The 19,292-nt window shown below is 37.5% G+C and overlaps 2 protein-coding genes across 2 annotated transcripts; one reads left to right on the top strand and one right to left on the bottom strand.

Annotated features, from left to right (window-relative positions):
- The first annotated feature begins 455 nt into the window (after positions 1-455).
- Positions 456-6,653, top strand: LOC121772509 (AP-4 complex subunit mu-like). Its single transcript, XM_042169639.1, has 13 exons — positions 456-610; positions 1,168-1,262; positions 1,687-1,890; positions 2,634-2,750; positions 2,881-3,009; positions 3,482-3,608; positions 3,785-3,888; positions 3,990-4,094; positions 4,187-4,281; positions 5,159-5,246; positions 5,352-5,412; positions 5,512-5,585; positions 6,341-6,653. The coding sequence occupies exons 1-13, from the start codon at positions 553-555 to the stop codon at positions 6,437-6,439; spliced, it is 1,356 nt and encodes a 451-aa protein (XP_042025573.1). The 5' UTR covers positions 456-552; the 3' UTR covers positions 6,440-6,653.
- A 476-nt stretch (positions 6,654-7,129) lies between these two features.
- Positions 7,130-14,108, bottom strand: LOC121771899 (pentatricopeptide repeat-containing protein At5g67570, chloroplastic). Its single transcript, XM_042168796.1, has 15 exons — positions 13,863-14,108; positions 12,776-12,857; positions 12,645-12,677; positions 12,419-12,540; positions 11,789-11,950; positions 11,623-11,713; positions 10,451-10,848; positions 10,003-10,194; positions 9,830-9,911; positions 9,560-9,748; positions 9,376-9,489; positions 8,916-9,009; positions 8,678-8,835; positions 8,028-8,453; positions 7,130-7,932 (listed from the first exon to the last, which is right to left on the bottom strand). The coding sequence occupies exons 1-15, from the start codon at positions 13,898-13,900 to the stop codon at positions 7,300-7,302; spliced, it is 2,814 nt and encodes a 937-aa protein (XP_042024730.1). The 5' UTR covers positions 13,901-14,108; the 3' UTR covers positions 7,130-7,299.
- Positions 14,109-19,292: the final 5,184 nt, after the last annotated feature.

Genomic DNA, 19,292 nt, shown 5'->3' on the forward strand with positions numbered 1-19,292 from the left:
CTTCCGTCGGGACTTCCCCCAACTCTAACGAAAAAGTCGGCGTTTGTGAGTCGGTCGTAACGGGGGAATCACTATAGCGGTGTTGCATTTATCTTTAAAAGAAAAGTAAGTAGAGAAAGAAACTCGTTAAAACAAGTGGTGTGAATGAAATGAAGTTCAACGAGGCGTATATATAGAGTTTTTTTTTTAATAATAAAAAATCAGGACGTCCGCCGGGACGACCGTCGTGTCATCGCAATGGCGGACGTTACGACGGACGTCCCCGGAATTCCGGTGTCCTCAGAAGACGTCCGTATCCGTATGCATGCTGCATAATGACGGACGTCTGGCACGCCGGTCCGACGTCCACCGGGAAGTCCGCCGCTGCGGATGCTCATAAAATTAAAATGTTGAAATGGGTTAAATTGTAAAACTAGAATGCTGAAGGGGTTAAATTGCAATTTCCCTTTCTAAGGAAATACATGTTGAAATAACAGATGTTCTTCATACATTACTCGATTCAGGAATCGAGTTGAGCGAGCCGTGAATTGTAGCTGTTAGCTGTTCATCGTGATGATCTCCCAGTTCTTCGTGCTTTCGCAGAGAGGCGATAACATCGTCTTCCGAGACTGTATGCTCCTCTCTCTTTCTCTTACAAAATCGCACAGATTGCCTTGTTTCAATTTTATGTTTAAGTCGTTCAATGTAGGGTAGTTCTTCTATACGCTTCAACTGTCCGATTAAATTATTATTATTATTATTATCAATATTTTCATCTGGTGATTGCTTTGAACTTCTTGCCTTACTTTCAGATTCAGCTTAGTGAAGTTCGTTTGATTTTAAAATTCTATGCAGATCTGTTACTTAGAGAGGAATCAGAGTGGTATCTTAGTTAATAGGTATATCCGTATAGGTGGGGGTTTTATATTTGCATGCCTGTAATTATTTGGAGTTTCAGTGATCTTCTAAGGAATGTCTTATGTTGATTAATCTCTGATATATTTGGACCTGAATTGTTGATTTGATCTTCTACTCGCACCTGATGGAAGTTAGTTGTAAGTATGATCAGTCCATCTGATTGGCTATGACCTTTTGAGGGTTGTAAACTGGGCCATATTTCAGTAGCCTATCTTTACTGTTTTCTGCTTTTTTTTTTACTTTGAGCTGATTATAATGTTGCATATGCAGATCGCCGTGATGTACAGAAAGGAAGTGCAGAGATATTCTTCCGCAAAGTAAAGTTCTGGAAAGAAGATGGCAAAGAGGAAGCACCACCTGTCTTTGTGGGTATTTTTAGTGACATATTTATACTTTCACACCTTTTATTGATTAACATTGCTAATAAAGACTGATATATTTACATGAATCAGTTGTTTTTATCTATCCTAACATAGTGTTTTTGAAGTGAAAAACTTCATCCCCTGGTTTAGTTGTGTTTTGTTCAGTTGTATTTTCAATAACATTTTGCATTTAACTTGCATTATCATTTTGGGCTAGATGATACAAAATGCCTTCATGGCTTTGGTTGATATGCTTATTAAATCACACTTATTTTTCTAATGGCCTAATTTCTGTTATATGCTACACAAACATCAAGATTTATCACTCCCGACCATATCCTGTTTTTCTAGAATGACTTGCTAGCACATGAAAGTAATGCTAGAGTTGGACTACTAATTTTATTTTGTTTCACATCTTCATGGACAGAATCTGGATGGCGTAAACTATTTCCATGTGAAGGTCGTTGGCCTGCTATTTGTCGCAACCACAAGAACCAACTTGGCCCCTTCCTTAGCTTTAGAGCTTTTGCAGAGGATTGCGCGTGCCATCAAAGATTACCTTGGAGTTCTTAGTGAAGAGTCTATGCGAAAAAATTTTGTGCTAGTCTATGAGCTTCTTGATGAAGTTATAGTAAGTATGAACCAAAATATATGGTATTGTAGTTTAATGATGCATGTTGTCCTAAGAATAATATGCTATGGGCATTTTTATACTCCCTCCGTCCCAAGATAAGCGAGTCATATTCTTTTTTGGGATGTCCCACTATAAGTGAGTCATTTCCCTTTTTAGCAAAAAATCATCTCACTTACTTTATTTTCCACCCTCTTCACTCCTCTACTTTTCTCTCTCATACTTTGCTCTCTTCATTTTAACTATTTAAATATCAATTCCTTAAATCCTGTGGCCAAAAGAAGCGCTTCGCTTATCTTGGGACGGAGGGAGTAATAATTACTCCCTCCGTCCCACAAGAATATGCACTTCTTTCCTTTTTAGTCCGTCCCACAAGAATATGCACTTTCTAATTTTGGAAAGTCTTTTCTCTCTAATGAGGTGGGACCCATTCTCCACTAACAATACTTTATTTACTTTTTCTCTCTACCCCTCTCTTACTTTACCAATTTTACATTAAAATCCGAGCCGACCCCAAAGTGCATATTCTTTGGGGACGGAGGGAGTATTTCATGTATTTTTACCTATTTTTGTCCGTGATGTAGAAGTTATATCAATTTAATATACGACATAGACTTCCCAGTGAATCTTCCTTATATTTTTTCATAGTTTTTTATTAAAAAAAATTCTTTTCATTCTTAGGAGTTATGATCCCTACAATTTATATTTCTGGTTGTTTGCCAATACCTATGTTCTGATCGCAGGATTTTGGATATGTTCAAACAACATCTACTGAGGTATTGAAGTCATATGTCTTCAACGAACCGATTGTGGTTGACGCTGCACGCTTGCCGACTCTGGGCCCTGCAGCCTTATTTATGGTATTAGGTTTTATGATAAATATGTGTAAAATATTCAAAATACATGTTTTTACTAATGTTTAATGTGACAGTTGAATATGGCCTAGTTTAAGTATTCATGAGTCTGACGGCAACTTTTTGTTTTATTCAGCAAGGAAACAAAAGAATGCCTGGTACTGCTGTTACAAAATCAGTCGTGGCAAATGATCCCGGCGGCAGGAAAAGGGAGGAAATCTTTGTAGATATCATTGAGAAAATAAGTGTTACCTTCAGCTCCAGTGTAAGTTACAGTTCCATCTCTTCAGCTTGCCTATGTTCTTTTGCTGATACCCTTGACTGTTATTTGTTGGAGGCTTGGAGCATCTTGAAAAGACTTGGTGTAATGTTGTAATTTGTTGTAGATTATGAATTTTTATTATTACTTTTCCTCAATAACTAAATAACTAGTTAATCCACTCTCATTTGCTGATGGAAGGATAGGAGCTGCCTAGATTTAAAGTAACATATAGATTACATCCAGAATTGAATGTATGTATAATTGTATATGTATATAGTGATTTTTGTGGGAATTTGAGCTGCAGAGATGAAATGATAGAGGTCTAATCTTGTACTACTAATTCTTTATTAGTCCACATTTAGTACATTTAACATCTTGTTCTAGGGTTTTTATCATCTCTTGTTCAATGTGAAAGTCTTAAATATGCTATGTCACTTAAGTACTGACCTAAGCTAGGTCAAATGATGATGAACAGGGATATGTATTGACTTCTGAAATTGATGGTACTATTCAAATGAAGAGTTATTTAACGGGAAACCCAGAAATCAGATTAGCTCTCAATGATGACCTACACATTGGAAGAGGCAGCGTACCGAGTTTTGGTATTCTCTTGATTGATCTTTTGGCAATACCAGTTTTGATTTTGTATATCTTATGTCGTCTGATTCATTTACAACGTAATCCTGTTTTGATAGGCAGCTTTTTATATTTTTTTATGTCAGTACCTTCATGTGGTGTGAGTCTGTGACATCAGGGCATTTGCCTTTTTTTGCAATAGGCTATAGTGGTTCTTCAGGGACAGGAGCAGTTATTCTGGATGACTGCAATTTTCATGAATCTGTACATATGGATAATTTCGATATAGACAGAACACTGAGTCTGGTAAGAGCTGTAGTTTGGTTTGCAAAATTCTACTGTTTTGATGTGGTCTTTTAATTTATTTTCCTTAAAGAGGTGTTTTTTTATTGTTTGATTTTACTTAGGTACCACCTGATGGGGAGTTTCCTGTCATGAATTATCGCATTACTCAGGAATTTAAGCCACCCTTTACAGTCAACACCTTAATTGAAGAAGCAGGATCACTAAAGGTATTGTTAATTGGAACTGTATTATGTTGTGGATACATCATGAGCTTATTTAAGTGATGTAACCACTTAATTTAATTTTCTTTTGCTGTTAGGCTGAGGTGATTCTGAAGATACGTGCTGAGTTTCCTTCAAGCATCACTGCTAACACTATTTTAATAGAAATGCCATTACCAACATATACAACAAGGTAAAACTTTGACCGTTAGTACTTCTATGACAGTGTTGTTCATTACTGGTACTAAATCTTGGTTGTTTCTCTTTTGGTCCTCCAGTTTTAGCATAATTACAGTTCTTTGTCTAGATATATGGGAAATTCTTGACCTCACTGATCATTTTCTCAGTTCTAGCCTATCTAGAGGAGTCGCACAACCTGATATTTTTTATATCTTGGCTTTCCTAGATACTTTTAATTGATAACCTGATCTCCATCTAGATTGAATAGTAAAGAAGGTACACACTACAGACCCTGGCCATCAAATTAGGTTTCAAGCTGTAATTCAGGAATGAGCTTAACTAATTCATCTTGAGATTTAAAATATCTAAAGACGCGTGTGGTTTAGTACAAATCTCTGTGCTGTTTAAGTTCTGGTTCGGTATGCATCAAACCTATTGATGTTGCACCTATGCCTAATTGAAGTTTGCAGTTGGTCTCGGTAATGATTGTGTTGAAGGCACTGCATGCCCTTATAAATAAATATTTTTAAAAAAAATCTAAATTGGGAATCTGAGATGACACTTGACCACTTGAAAAGAAATCTCTCACGTTCATTCTTCCTTTTTTACATGATTTAACGATTGCTGAGTGTTATGGTTATTAGTATCCAGATGTGTCATGCTTAGATTCTATATAGTCTACTGCTTATCAAACCCAAAATACTCGATAATTATTTCAGTTGCATATGTGGTTCTGTACAATAGCATGGCATTCTAGATCTAGTTGGATATTTCCTTTACCTACATCTGTAGAATGAATTTGTGAGCATCTACTAGCTGCTTTTATACAGTTTCAGTCCTATTTGTGCTCGTGAAATACTAAAAAACTTATTTTTTGTGTTGCATTTTAGAGTCAATTTTGACTTGGATCGCGGTATAGTTGGTCAGAATGCTGATTTCAAAGAATCGCAAAAGAAACTTGAATGGAACATCAAGAAGGTAACATCTCCTGCTACTGAATGATTCGTGCTTGAATTATGTTTTTGTGTTTACTAGTAGTCTCATCTTTCAAAATTGTTGCTAATAAGTGCTCATGTTCAACAGATTGTAGGGGGTTCAGAACACACTCTACGAGCAAAGTTAAATTTTTCACAGGAATTGCATGGTATGTTTGTGCAACTTGTAAAATTTATGCCTGATTTTGTTTGCTTGATCTTGTATTGTCTTGCCTTATATCTAATGCCATTGTTGCTTGGTTTCACAGGAAATATCACTAAAGAAGCTGGGCCTGTGAGTTTGACATTCACAATACCTATGTACAACCCTTCAAGACTACAGGTAAAGTTGACGTTATGATTTAAAATCGAAGTGATGCTTCCTGATCTATAGTTGTTGGACTAATCTTCATAAGTGCTTCGTGCTATGTATGCTATTGGTCCACACAGATAAATAAATAAAATAAAGCCCAAGTGGATTGATTTGATAAATTTCTTATGACACAGGAGTCAAAGCTCAGTGACTAAACAAATAAAAGAGTATTTACTAAAAAAGTGTTCAGGACTTCTTTTCAGCCAAAAAAAGAAAAAGAAAATGAAATAGTATTCATTTTAAGTTTTTTTAACCTTGCCCAGAATGATTGGCTCAGTGTTCATTCAAATTTCCCAACCCATGCATACAAAATCTCTTGTTTGTTGCATTGGCATTATTTACCTATTCGTTTCTAGTGAGAACTTACATTATTGTCTTATGATAGTCTCCTCAGCATTTCCTTTTACTAAATTATGTGCCCATGTTTTATGTTATTACTCGAGTCACCATTTTTAGTGTCGTTTCTCAGTTCAAGCATTTTTCTTTTGAGAAATTACACACAACATAGACATTAACAGAATCGGAAAACACACACGTGATTGCAAACCACACGCCATCAACAAAAGGATCTGTCCTCTGTTGATGCTGAGTGGTTTATATACTTGCACATACACCCTTAGTTCAAGCATTTTGATTGTTGTACATATTAACTTTTAACGGACGATGTAAAATGGTAAAGATTATAGTTTTTCGGTGATTGTAACCAAGTTGGTGTGTGAATACAGGTGAAGTACTTGCAGATAGCTAAGAAGGGCAAAACTACCAACCCATATCGGTGGGTGAGATACGTGACTCAAGCTAATTCTTATGTTGCTCGCATTTGAAAATAGACATCTCTCTGCATGTGTTAATTTTCTTCACGACATGTTTACTACAGCGAGATCAATTTTATTAGATAATTTTCCTTTCATTTCCCCCCGTTTTATTGCATTGTATTTATGATAATAATAACGTACCTGGTGTGGTTACTTGACTTATTGTGCTACCTATACCAATTTAGTAAGTAGCCGCCACTTATGTTGTTGTTCGTGGTTCTAAGATTAACTTGTCCTTGGATTGAATTTCCAAAATTACTCAATATTAGTTTGGCCCGTGTGAATGCCAATATATGGTATTGTTCCAATATTAAGCGGTAGGAGTGCGTTAAAATGACAACACCTCTTAAAATAACATCATACCACAATTTTCAACCAATCATTTGTACACGTGGATGAATAATCAACTGTCATGTGGCAATCATAAGAAATGCTCAAGGGTAAATTTTCTCGGCCAGCAATATCCAATACACTATATATTAATTTTTCTCGGCTGTGTAGCGTTTATAATATTGCTGGATACGTGGTCTCACAGTGAGGTGGTGTTATTTTAACAAAACCAAGTAGTATCATGTTTTATTTATGTAAGTGAACAACATTGATAAGACTCCAGTGTGTATAGTTCAAATGAATATATGAATTAAAGGAAGCGCTGTGAAGGTATGGACTATGGACGAGAGTGAAGTTGGGAGGATTCACTTTTTAATAAGAACCAAATTAAATTTTCATATGTAGCTACTGAGAGCAGACAAAATATCTTCATTTGTATCCATAATCCCATTTAAATCTCTCTCGAGGAAATTCTCTACTATAATACACTTTCTCACCAGCAATGGAATAAAATCCAACACAGCTGAAAAAGATATGCTTCACTTTTTATTCCAAATTTCGAGAATCTCATAGGCTGAAGGAGTATCTGATTTTTCCGAGTTGAACTCATCATTGTCAGAGTCCCACTCTCCATCTTCAGAGTCTGTGTCATCACTCCAACTTCCTGATACCAAATTACGGTCGAAATTCTCAGCCATCCGGGCAGGATGGGACCTCACACGACCGTTTTCATCGCACAACTCAGGCGTACTAGACGCGCCATCTGTTTCGATTCTGCTGCCACTCGATTGGTAATCAAGCAATGTGCCTCTGCTTATGCCCAAGTCTTCAGAAACCTTCTCTACTGAATTTACCTTGTCCTCACACATGAATTCCAACGCTCGTGACAGATTCAAGACTGTGAGTTCTCTTCGTAATTCATGTCTGGTGAGTTCCTCCTGAAGTTCTATAAGAGTAGCCTGATCCAACCTGTCTCTGTTTCTCTCAAAGAAGTCAATCCAATCTTCGAAACTGACTTGAAACGGAGCATGACCCATCGTGTTGAAAATATTCACAGCTTTTTCATAGTCACATTGGATAATGGCTTGACAAGCCATTTCAGTGAAGAATGCTAGAGGAGGGATCTCACCAGCTTCAAGAATCGAATTAAACGAATGTTCCAGCAAATGCCACTAAATCACCAAGGATAAAAATTTAATTAACAACAATCAAAGTTAGAATGTCACATAATTCAAGGCTTGTTAAGGTAAAAGTGAACAAGCTGTACCTTTCCAGCTTCGGATGCTTCGACTAATAGAGAAGAGTGTTTACGTTGATCAATTTGATGACCCGAAAGGGTCATCGCTTTGTACACATGCTCGAAGTACTCCCACTGGAGAGCGCTTGCAGATGTCTCGAGCATGGAGCTGAAAGTGAAACTATCTGCTTTCGCACCATGCTCACCAACTTGAGAACCTGAATCATTTCTCCTGGTCTCTTCAAACAACTCTTTAGCTTTAAGAAACATATCATTCCGGCCGTAAACTTTCAACATGGCATTTATCAGACCAATATCAGGAGCCATGCGTGTTTTGCAGTGTTCATAGAGCGATATACAATCTTGAACATGTCCACCATCCATGGACGAAAGTATCATGCCTGTAAAAGTTACTGCAAGAGGCCTTTTTGGACGAAGATTCTTTAACTTCTCAACCTACAGAAATAATGCACAAGAACAAATAATAAGAAACCAGAAACAAATTGTTACCCCTTTCCAGAAAGAACGTTCATTCATGTATGATTCTCATCTTATACGGCTACACCCAAATGTAAATCATCTACCTTTAAGAGCTATTTATTCAGATAAACCAACACCATTCCATTCAAATGCTGACTCATATTCAAAAAGTTATATATAAAATCCTTGTGAGAACTGACCTCACGAATTGCTTCTTGCCACCTGCCATAGAAACAAAGGCAGCGAGCTAGCTCATAGTAAACACTTCTTGTTCCAATTATCCCTCTTTTTTCCATATCCCTGACAGCTCGAACAGCATCATCAACTTTACCTTCTTCCCAGAATGCTCTGACAAGAACTGGTAATGGAAAGAGTAGATAATCCAGTAATGAATACTTATTAGGAAAAATGTTAGTGATGGGATGATAATGCTACTACCTTTGTACGTCAGGGCTTTTAAAGATTCCCCTTTCCTTTTCATTTTCTCGAAAATTCCATGGACAAGGTCATACTTCCCTGATTTCAGCATTACCTTCAAAAAAGAACCACCGGTAAGGATCAACTATAAATATAGTGGAGCATAACATTTACATTTGATAAATTAATCTGGTAAGTAGGGCTATCACATGTCAGAGTAGGAAAAAGGAGCATGAAAAAAGTAGTTGCTCACTCAAACTTTTTTCACGGCAGCTTTTCTCTACTATTCATTTCATTGAAATTAAGCCTTCATTAACAAAATTTAGGATCTTCACTACAAAAGAAACTACATCACGCAGTTCGCATTTCTAAGAGCCACACATCCATAGCATCTTCTTGCAACAATCTTTTGCTAACAATTGTCCAATTAATTAAAGCAATGCTCGAATATAGGTTGTTTCTCTGTTTCACAAACAATTACCTCCATTGCCAGCCCATAGCTTGCTCCATTAGGTCTAAGACCATTCCTTCTCAACTGCTGAAAGACCCACGATACTCCCTTCCATTGGCAAGTCGGAACACAAGCATTTAAAACCTAGGGATCAGCCAGTTCAGCAACATAATTTTACACATAAAATCTCTTAGAAAGTGCCAAACTCTCTTACAGCATTGAATACAACAATGTCTGGTTGAAGTTCAGGACTCCAATTTTTGCGCCTCATATTTTTTATCTTTTTTGGTTTCTCCCTCATGGTTTCAATCACATTCAGCAGCTCTTTCAGCAAACCAGCTTGGCCCAGTATAACGGACAAACAATGATATGCTGCCATATCAGGATATATATGTGTGTCTCCCTAAAACAGCTCATAATTAATCTTCCATTAACACAGTCATCTAATGCAATGCAAAGAAAATAGTTGCAAGAAAACTAGTACTCGCATCAGATTAAAGACTCGAAGAGCTTCACGAGGCTTCTTGGCCCTGCCTAGCACTGTCAACAACTTCGTATACACATACCTAAACTTGCAAAGTCAAATACAACAAATCAAAATTCAAGAAACTGCAGCAAGCAAGCACTTGGAGGGAAGCAAAAAGTCGAGAGACGAACCTGCTCTTAAAATGCTTGTGCTCTTTTGAGTCGTACAGCCACTCTACAACAGAGCAGGCATGCCTCCATTGCCCCTTGTACCCAAGCCCTTCAACTATCCTCAACATTTGCATTTCTGTATACTGCAAGCCCGAGTACCTCATCGTCCTCGTAAACTTCCAATCCTTCACACTCAGCTCAGTTGCACTCAACCTATCAAGCAAAACCTAATTCCAATCACTCTACAACCAGAATTGAGCCAATTGAAAACAAAACAGAGGGAAAAGAATTAGAAGTTCAATACCTAAACCTAATTCCAATTCACTAAAACCAGAACTGAACCAATTGAAAAAACCAGAGGAAGAAGAATTAGATGTTCAATGCCTAAACCTAATTCCAGTTCACTACAACCAAAATTGAATCAATTGAATAAAAAAACAAAGAAAAAAAAGAAATAGAAGCTCGATACCTATCAATGAGAAGCTTAATCGATTCAGCTTCAGTCCTCTTTCGCGGCGCCCAACTCCTCTCCTCGAGCAACCCTTCCTCGACCTCAACATCGTCATCCAACAGCCACGAGAAACGATCCCTCTCGCACTCGATTATGTCACTCAGCTCCCTCAAACGGTCGGGATTCAGCCCCGCCCCGTCGTGCTCGGCGCCCTCGCCGGAGAGCTCTCGCAATCGGAGGCGGTCCAGCCTCTCCCAGGGGCGGCCGACCAGCTTCGCGCTCTGTTCATCTCTCGTGAATCTATTGTACTCGAACTTGATTGCTTGGAAATGTGATTCTTCCGAGATTGCTTGCTTTTGGGCGTCGGTGAGGTCGGAGGCGTGTTTGGCATCGCGGCGGTTGATTTTCTGGAGCTCCTTTTTGCGGAGGTTGTGGAGGATTTTGGGGGTGGGCTGAACGCCGTGTTTGAGGAGCTTGCGGCTGATCTTCTGGAGGTCTGGCTGTGGAGGTTTTGGAGGAACTTGTGAGAGCGCGGGGAGGTTTGGAGGAGCTATTGAAGCTTCCATGGAAGTTATCAAGGTTTAAGGTTTCTGTTAAAGAGAAGCGCCAACCATTCCCGTCTGTGTGTTTATTTCTTTATCTTTAGCAATATAAAAAGTTTATTATCTCTAAAATAAGCTTTAAATCTTAAAAAATCCGTCCCTATTATCATGAACTAAAATCGAATTCTATATTTCTCACGAAACTTGTACTACTAATAAAACTTTATGAATTTTGATCATCTTTGGAACTTCCCAGTAGTCACGACGCATTTATTTACAAAGTGCAAAAAAATTATGGTAATTTTGTTTAAAAGCACAAAATAAATTCTGTTTGGGTAGATTATGCGCCTAAACTTAGCTAAACATTTTTGTGTCTGCACAAAACAAAGATGGTAGAATTAAAGAGCAAAAAATTGGAATTAAAGGCCAAAGAAAGAGAGTGACAAAAGTTGGAGAATATAGAGCAAAAGTGAGTTAACATATAATACAGAAAAAGTTTTAAATGAAAGCAGAGGCAACCCATCGGCCACAAATAAATTGATGCACTCATCAACAATAGCAAACTCCCAGACACAAAAAATTATATAACACAACAGGTTGCACTTGCAGTTGATCTTCTGTTCAGGTCTTTGACTTCGAATGCTTCACCAGCCAGTCAATCACTTGATCGATGTTCGTTGAGTTCTTGCAAGAGATCATGTAGCAGCATACTTCTCTGTCTGTGATCGACTTCAAATCCCTGCACCACCATCATCCAAAAATTAAACACACAGTTCAGCAAATGAATGTCGGATTCGTGTCATGTTGTACGTACATTTGATCAGTCAATGCTTGTTTCGACAGGGCAACAGGCTTGTCAATCTTGTTCCCTAGAACCAGCAATGGGATCCCGCTTAGTGATGGTTTGCTCAACAAGTCGTGAAGCTCGCTTTTGGAGATGCTGATATTATCAGGATCCGCAGCATCAACAACGTAACTGCACCAGGATGCAAAATTTAGTGACAACATTAACATTGTGAACAGAAGCCAATTAGTGCTAGCATAGCCCATTGATGTATGTATGTTAAATTGATTTGGCAGATCTGACTTACAATCTGCGATAATTTCGTTCCCTTACTATATAGGAGTTCCTTTCTATTTTGGTCCTCACTCATGCACAATATTTCTACTTAATGATAGGTGATACATCAGAATTCCACCCTTGATAACAGAGCATAGGGGTTTCACATATATATTTGAGGATCGATATAATTAAGGTGCTATTGAATTATAGTATTAAAAAGATTTTTTTCTAGATAATAAGCACAAAGTAGCAAAGGGACAACAGATATAAGAGGGTAGGCTTATATCATGTAGTATTAGGCAACTTATAATTATGTAGACCAGCATAAACAATGCTTCTGAAAGAAAATAAACAACGGAGAAAGAGTTACGGGTAACATACACAATTGCAGAAACTGCACGACAATATCTCTCCCACATGCTCCTAAATCTGGGTTGACCTCCAAGATCCCACAGCTTTATTGTAACATTCCCTTTAGTGACTTTCCGCATATTAAATCCTACCTGAAGTGCCACAACAGAATATAATTAGTAAAGATGAAAATTGTAGGTGTTCCAGACAGAACCCAAAAAAACCAAATATTTAAGAAATCAAGAAGTAAACTAACCGTTGGGATCATATCTTCACTGTATCCACCAGTCTAGAGAAGGAAAGGGGAAAATAAATGAATAGTGCTTGACCAAATAAAGAATTATCAAAGAGAACGAATCACAAAGAAAGGATACTATATATACTTACAGCAACAACATTTACAAGCGAAGTTTTCCCAGCATTCTGAAGACCTATAAGAGACAGTTCCATTTCTTGCTTGAAGAAAAGGCTGCAACACAAGATTGTACGTGAGTCAACATCCTTTTAAAAGTAACTCGTGATGAAAAATCTCAAAAATAACCACAAGAGTTTTATCCTAAATTCTTCATCAAAGGACTAAAGACACTATCTCGAAACCCTATAAGTGCAAGAAACTGAATTTCAAGAGACTCAGCACAGCATTATCTGAGGATATGTCGATACTAGAAGTTAATTGCTTAGCATGTTTCCAACCAGCCCACATTGCAGTGGCTTTACAAGAAACTACTTCCGAATTGCATGGGCTACAAGAAGTTTCCAAACCACGATGCTTAACATTTTGGCCAATGGCCACTAATGCTCCAAGAGTAAGTTAAGCAAGCCACTAGACAACTCAATAATTGCATTTATTATCACATTAAAAGGTTGTGTCTTTCATATGATCTAAGGATCAAAACCATAAGAGGCATTGTTTCGCACTTGAACGAGGATTATAATCATTGAAAAGTTGAATGTACTCTTAATCAAGAAAGAATTTATGGAACAATATCCCAACATCCTTGGGATATAAGCTATGTACATATGAATATATAAGCAGAAGAATTTTCAATAAAAGAAGAAAGGCAAAACATATAAATTCTTGTTTGGCAAACCAGATTATCCAATTGAGTAATTGTATACCCACCGCAAATTGGCAACATGTACCATACAAAGACCATAGCAAAACAGCTGTAGAAATACTGAATTCCAAAAAAAGAAATCAACATAATTATAACTCGCAGACAACTGATAATGCAATCAAGTTGCCTCAATCTTAACAAAAGAAACACAAGGCTAAAAAGAGTAAAAATGCAAAAAAGGCCACAAACAAAGCTAAAAACAAGCGAAAGCTGGAGCTATGGATAAATTCCTCAATAGCAAGCCAAGTATTCAAAAAAAAACACACACACATTGATTTTCAGGAAAAACACACCGAAATCATCCAAAGACGCAAAGCAAATTCGTCCACGATTCATATTTGTTTCTACGTACACACCTTCTAAGCCAATTGAGAAAAACTTCCCAGAGACCCATTGTTACGATTGATGGGGCGGAAAATTCAACAGATCTCTAATCCGTCTTCTCCCAATTGAGCTCTCCCCAAACAAATTTGTGTTCTTTCTGTGGAATCCTAACCAACAAGTAGAACAATTTTCCGGCTTCGCATCAACGATTTATGCCATGGGATTCTTTGCATACCACAACTAGGATTAGGAAAACGCTGCAACCAATTTATTCCAACAAATCACAATGGCCCCTCTATTATTCCATAATTATACTTCTGCCCCGCGTAATTTTCGCTCTAGGATTAGACGAATGGGGTGACAGATAACCAATTTCACTCGCTCTTCAAGCGCGTGTGATCACTGCGAGTACATGTTCAATTGGTTGGAGGTGTGAATCCACGCGCTGACGTGTGCCGCGTGTCTTGCTGGATGCTTCTGATTGGCTACAGGGTGTAAAGGGTGGCCCAATGCTTTCCTTCTCCGTTTGCTATTAGAGCATCTTCAATGACTTTGGACAAGCAATAGTCTAGCCATAGCCTAGCCACAAACTCCTCATGCCACATCAACAGCCCTAAAAACTCCACCTGACACATTATCAGGATAAGCAACTGGACAAGCAATAGCTCAGTCATAGCCTAGCCACAATAAACAAAATTATAAAAACAAATAATTAACAATCACACAAAATACAGAATTAAATTTACGACACAGATACAAGAAAATTCAATAATAATATTAAAATTAAAAAAATACATTAATTTAAAAAAATTACATTAATTTAAAAAAAAAACTCATCTTCCACACACGAATTATGGAATTACATAATTAAAAATTACAATCACGCAAAATACGGAATTAAATTTACGACACAAATACGGAAAAATTCAATGATAATATTAAAATTTTAAAAAGTACATTAATTAAAAAAATAACATTAATTTTAAAAAAATCCTCTTCCACACACGAATTACAGAATTACATAATTAAAAATTACAATCACGCAAAATACGGAATTAAATTTACGACACAAATACAGGAAAATTCAATAATAATATTAAAATAAAAAATTACATTAATTTAAAAAAAAAACTCTTCTTCCACACACGAATTACGGAATTACATAATTAAAATTACAATCACACAAATACGGAATTAAATTTACAACACAGATACAGGAAAATGCAATAACTTTATTTAAATTAAAAAAGTAAATTATAAAAAAATTACATAATTAAAAAAAATATTCGGCTAGCCGATTCCGAGCCCGCAATGGCGGCTAGCGGATCGCCTAGCGCCCGCGAATCGGCTAGAGTTCGCCGATCGGCTAGCCTAAATTGTCGCAATGGAGGCTAGCGGTCGGCTAGCCCATCCGCTAGCCTCCATTGTGAATATCTCTTTTGAAATTTGAATATCTCTTTTTTCTATATAAATTCCTTAGATAGGTATGACGTGTATTGCGATTATCATTCGTAATCTATAGTAGTTATTAAATTTATATGTTTAATTGGATTTTATAGTTGTTTTAGTATTTAAATATAGAAATAATTCCTTATTTAAGTGATCTTGCATTCTAGTGTACTAATTTAATTATCCTAAAAAATTAATCTCAAATTTACAGCCTAAAATGAAAAGTGTCTACATACTAACTTATATTTCCTCTGTCCCATAAATATATGTGTCTTTTCATTTTTGTCCGTCTCTTAAAAATATGAATATTTCCATTTATGGAAAGTTATCCCTGATTACATCAATTTATTTACTAGAGTACAATTTATACCACTATGACCCATCATTACAAAACATTAAACATTAATAATAATGTGGATCCCACTCTGCACTAATAATATTTTAACTGCTATTTTCTTCTTTACTTTTACTTTACCGATTGTGCATTTTTCCGTATCATTTTAAATGTATATATTTTTATGGAAGAAAAATATTGAGTAATTTGAATTGTAGTATATTCTAATAAATATAAAAATAAATTTGTTATTTTAATTATAATCAACTAAATTACTATTCAGTAAATTTGAGTTAATTATACTAACAAGTAGGAGTAACAAGTTTTCTCCTCACTAACCAATATTATTTGCTAATATCCTTGTAATATCAAAATTATGTATCCTATAAGTTTAAGTACAACTATTTCGGCCCAATATCATAACAGATCCATTAGAAAAAGCCATCTCTCGTTTGATTTTAGTAGCTCAGACAAGATCCTAATTTTAGCCCATACAATTTTAATTTTCTCCATTTTAATTTCAAATTAATGATCCCTCAAAAAAATAAAATCAAGTAAATGTTAATAGAGTCATATTAATATATACGAGCAAGCTAATCTCTAATATAGATTAATTTTGGTCGACAATTTTAAATTACTATCGATTAGACAATTAGTAAGTACGAGAAATGTCCTAAACTTTTTGATTTTTTAATTTAGAAGGTCTTTAATCTCAAAAGAATAGTAATAAATAAATAAAACTCGACAACCTTCCAAGTATTTAACAAACTTTTCCATTTTCAGTATGCATTTTCATATACAAGAAAATCCCTCAAAACGTGACTTGAATTTAACATTTGGGGGGACTTATTTGTGACCAATGATGGATTTAGGTGAGAAAGGAGTTGATCGATCCTATTATTAGCTCATGGAAGTTGGGAAATTCCATTAAAGTCATTATAGTTGTCGCCACTTTCGGTGTGACGGTTCCTTCTCAGCTCTTTAGGGTTGAGGTTTATTTTCATTCTTCGTCTGCCATTCATTGCAGCAACGATCACTACACGGTAAAATCTATTGATTTTGTCTTCCGATGCCCATAATAACTTCTTCACGGTATCCAGTCCCACAAATTTCATATCCCGGATCCACCTCTCTTTGGGACAACTTAATCATTACTAGTATTTTTCAATCAAAACGTGTAATACATACATGTCTTTGGACCCAAAAAAACTAGTCGTAAATTATGTGTGGGACGCATATGTATGTAGGGACGAAAAGAGAAAGATTGGTGGGAAAGGAGGCATTTACCAACTTTATTCTTTTTGATAGAAAGAACATGTTCTAACTAATCATACTTTACCTCTAACTTCCGTTTCTATTATTACACAACTGTTCAATAACTATGGATTACCTCTCCACGTCTTTCTACAATTTTTTAAAGTCAATAAATCACATATTTCAGATTTTATAATTATCAAAACTTTAATTTAATAGATATTTATTATTATCAATCAAAATTTATATGATGTGTTGATCAGCTCTCGGCCTTTAAGAAAATCATAGGTGAATTTGGACAAAAATTATTTTTACTGTAAATATTTGTACGTACAACTATATTGAATTATTGTGACGATGGAGCCTTTAAGAAAATCACAGGTGAATTTGGACAAAAATTATTTTTACTGTAAATATTTGTACGTACAACTATATTGAATTATTGTGACGATGGAGCACAACTACAATTGGCAAGACGCCTTTCCTCCATTCAATAGGTTGAGGTTCGAATCACGAGAATGGATGGAGAATCATTATTAGTCATCTTTTAATTTTTAAATAAAAAGGAGAGAAACTGTACTAAACTATTGCTATATCTCATAAATGAGTAGTACTAGTAAAAGAAATAGATCAAGCTTGTCATTGTAAATAATAAATGCTAAAAGTCAATTTGTGTTTTAATGACTATTTACAAATCGAAGTACAACCTAGATTGTGTCATTTCTTCCCCAATTAGGTAATTTAGGTTTATATAACTCGGACTTGAGTGACTTTTGAGAAAATTATTTATAACAGTGGTTTGAGTAGATAAAAGAGTACTAATATGATTAAATTGCTATATTTATAAAATTATAATGAAGCTTCGATCATGTGTATTTCTTTTTTATCTTAAAATTTCAAACTTATTTAAATAGTGACACATGGGGAATAAAGTCACCATTTTCGTGTCCTTTGTTTTTCTTGCTCTGTAATAAAAGTCCCCTGCTAAAAGCATCCGCAATGGCGCCCGTCCCGGCGGATATCCGGGCGAGACGTCCGCCATTGTGCAAAGGTGACGCGGATATGGACGTCTGCTGCAGACACCGGAGTTCCGCGGCGTTCCCGGGACGTCCGCCATTGCGTTGACCCAACAGACTTCCGCGCGGACGTCCCGATTATTTTATTATTTTTTTTCGAAAATTCTATAAATACAGCTAGTTGAATTTCATTTCATTCGCCCCACTTGTATTAACGAGTATCTCTCTCTCTCTAAATACTTTTCTTTCGAAGATAAATGGAGCACAGCGATAGTGATTCCCCCGCCACGAGCGAGTCACATGGACCGATCTTTCCCGTTGGCGGAAGTACCCCAATGTCCGCCACGATGTCTGGAATGGCGGGGATGATGCCCCAACCCCAAATGACGGCGGGGATGATGTCCGGGTACTACAACATGTACCCGCCTAGGTATGGGATGATGCCCCAAATGCCCGGGGTGAGTGCCGGAATGACCCCAATGCCGGGGATGATGCCCGGGATGATGATGTCGGGGATGATGCAGGGCTCGCCTGTCGTTGCGGGGGGAGTATGCAGGGGGTCCCCCAATCACCGGTGGACAATGTCTATCGCCCCTATATGGATTTACTGTCGACGGAAAACCCCCCGAGTACTCCTTTCGAGACTCAGTTCACTGGCATCGAGACGTTCTCGATGGAGGAGTTGAGGCTATCTCCGATCCGGGATTCTCCCACAGACGCACCAATGGCGACAGGGAGGAGGGGGAGGACAATGGAAGGGAGGGGCAAGGGATGGGGCACTACCACGCCTGCGGCGGGGTACGATGGTGAGGCGGTGGCCATGAGGTAGGGGGGATCCAGCGGGAAAAAGATTACCGTCTGGAGCACAGAGGAGTGCATCGCGCTTGCGAAGGCGTTGATCAGTATAGTGGAGGATCCATATATCGGGGCTAACCAACATATCGACAAGATGTGGTAGCGCATTAGCCAAAGCTACCTCCAATTCAAACCGCCAGGGGGGAGCCTCACAACGGAGAGCAATGCCTGAAACAGTGGGAGCGGCTGAAGAGGTAGCTCAGCCGATTCGTCGGCATTTACAAAAAAACCTCCGCTCGGCAACCGCGGCATGTCTGTCGAGGATGTGAAGCTTCTGTCTCACCATCAGTTCATAGACGTTGCAGAGTGCTTCGGGAAATTCAAATATTGGGAGGTGTATCTTGTGGTGCAGTCTTCGGCCAAATTTACTGCGGGTGTTGAATATGGCTGGCCGAAGCGGACAAAGATCAGCGCCTCTGGGGAGTACAGTAGCAGTGCTGGTTCCCACGAACTCCCCCTCATCGAGGCAGAGTTCCCGACAGCTTCATCGTCGGCCCGCCGCCGTCGCACGGTGGAAGAGCCAGCGGGTCCGCCGAGGCCCAATCGGCAGCTCC

The sequence above is a fragment of the Salvia splendens genome, chromosome 16 (assembly GCF_004379255.2).
Source record: "Salvia splendens isolate huo1 chromosome 16, SspV2, whole genome shotgun sequence".
NCBI classification, from domain to species: domain Eukaryota; kingdom Viridiplantae; phylum Streptophyta; class Magnoliopsida; order Lamiales; family Lamiaceae; genus Salvia; species Salvia splendens.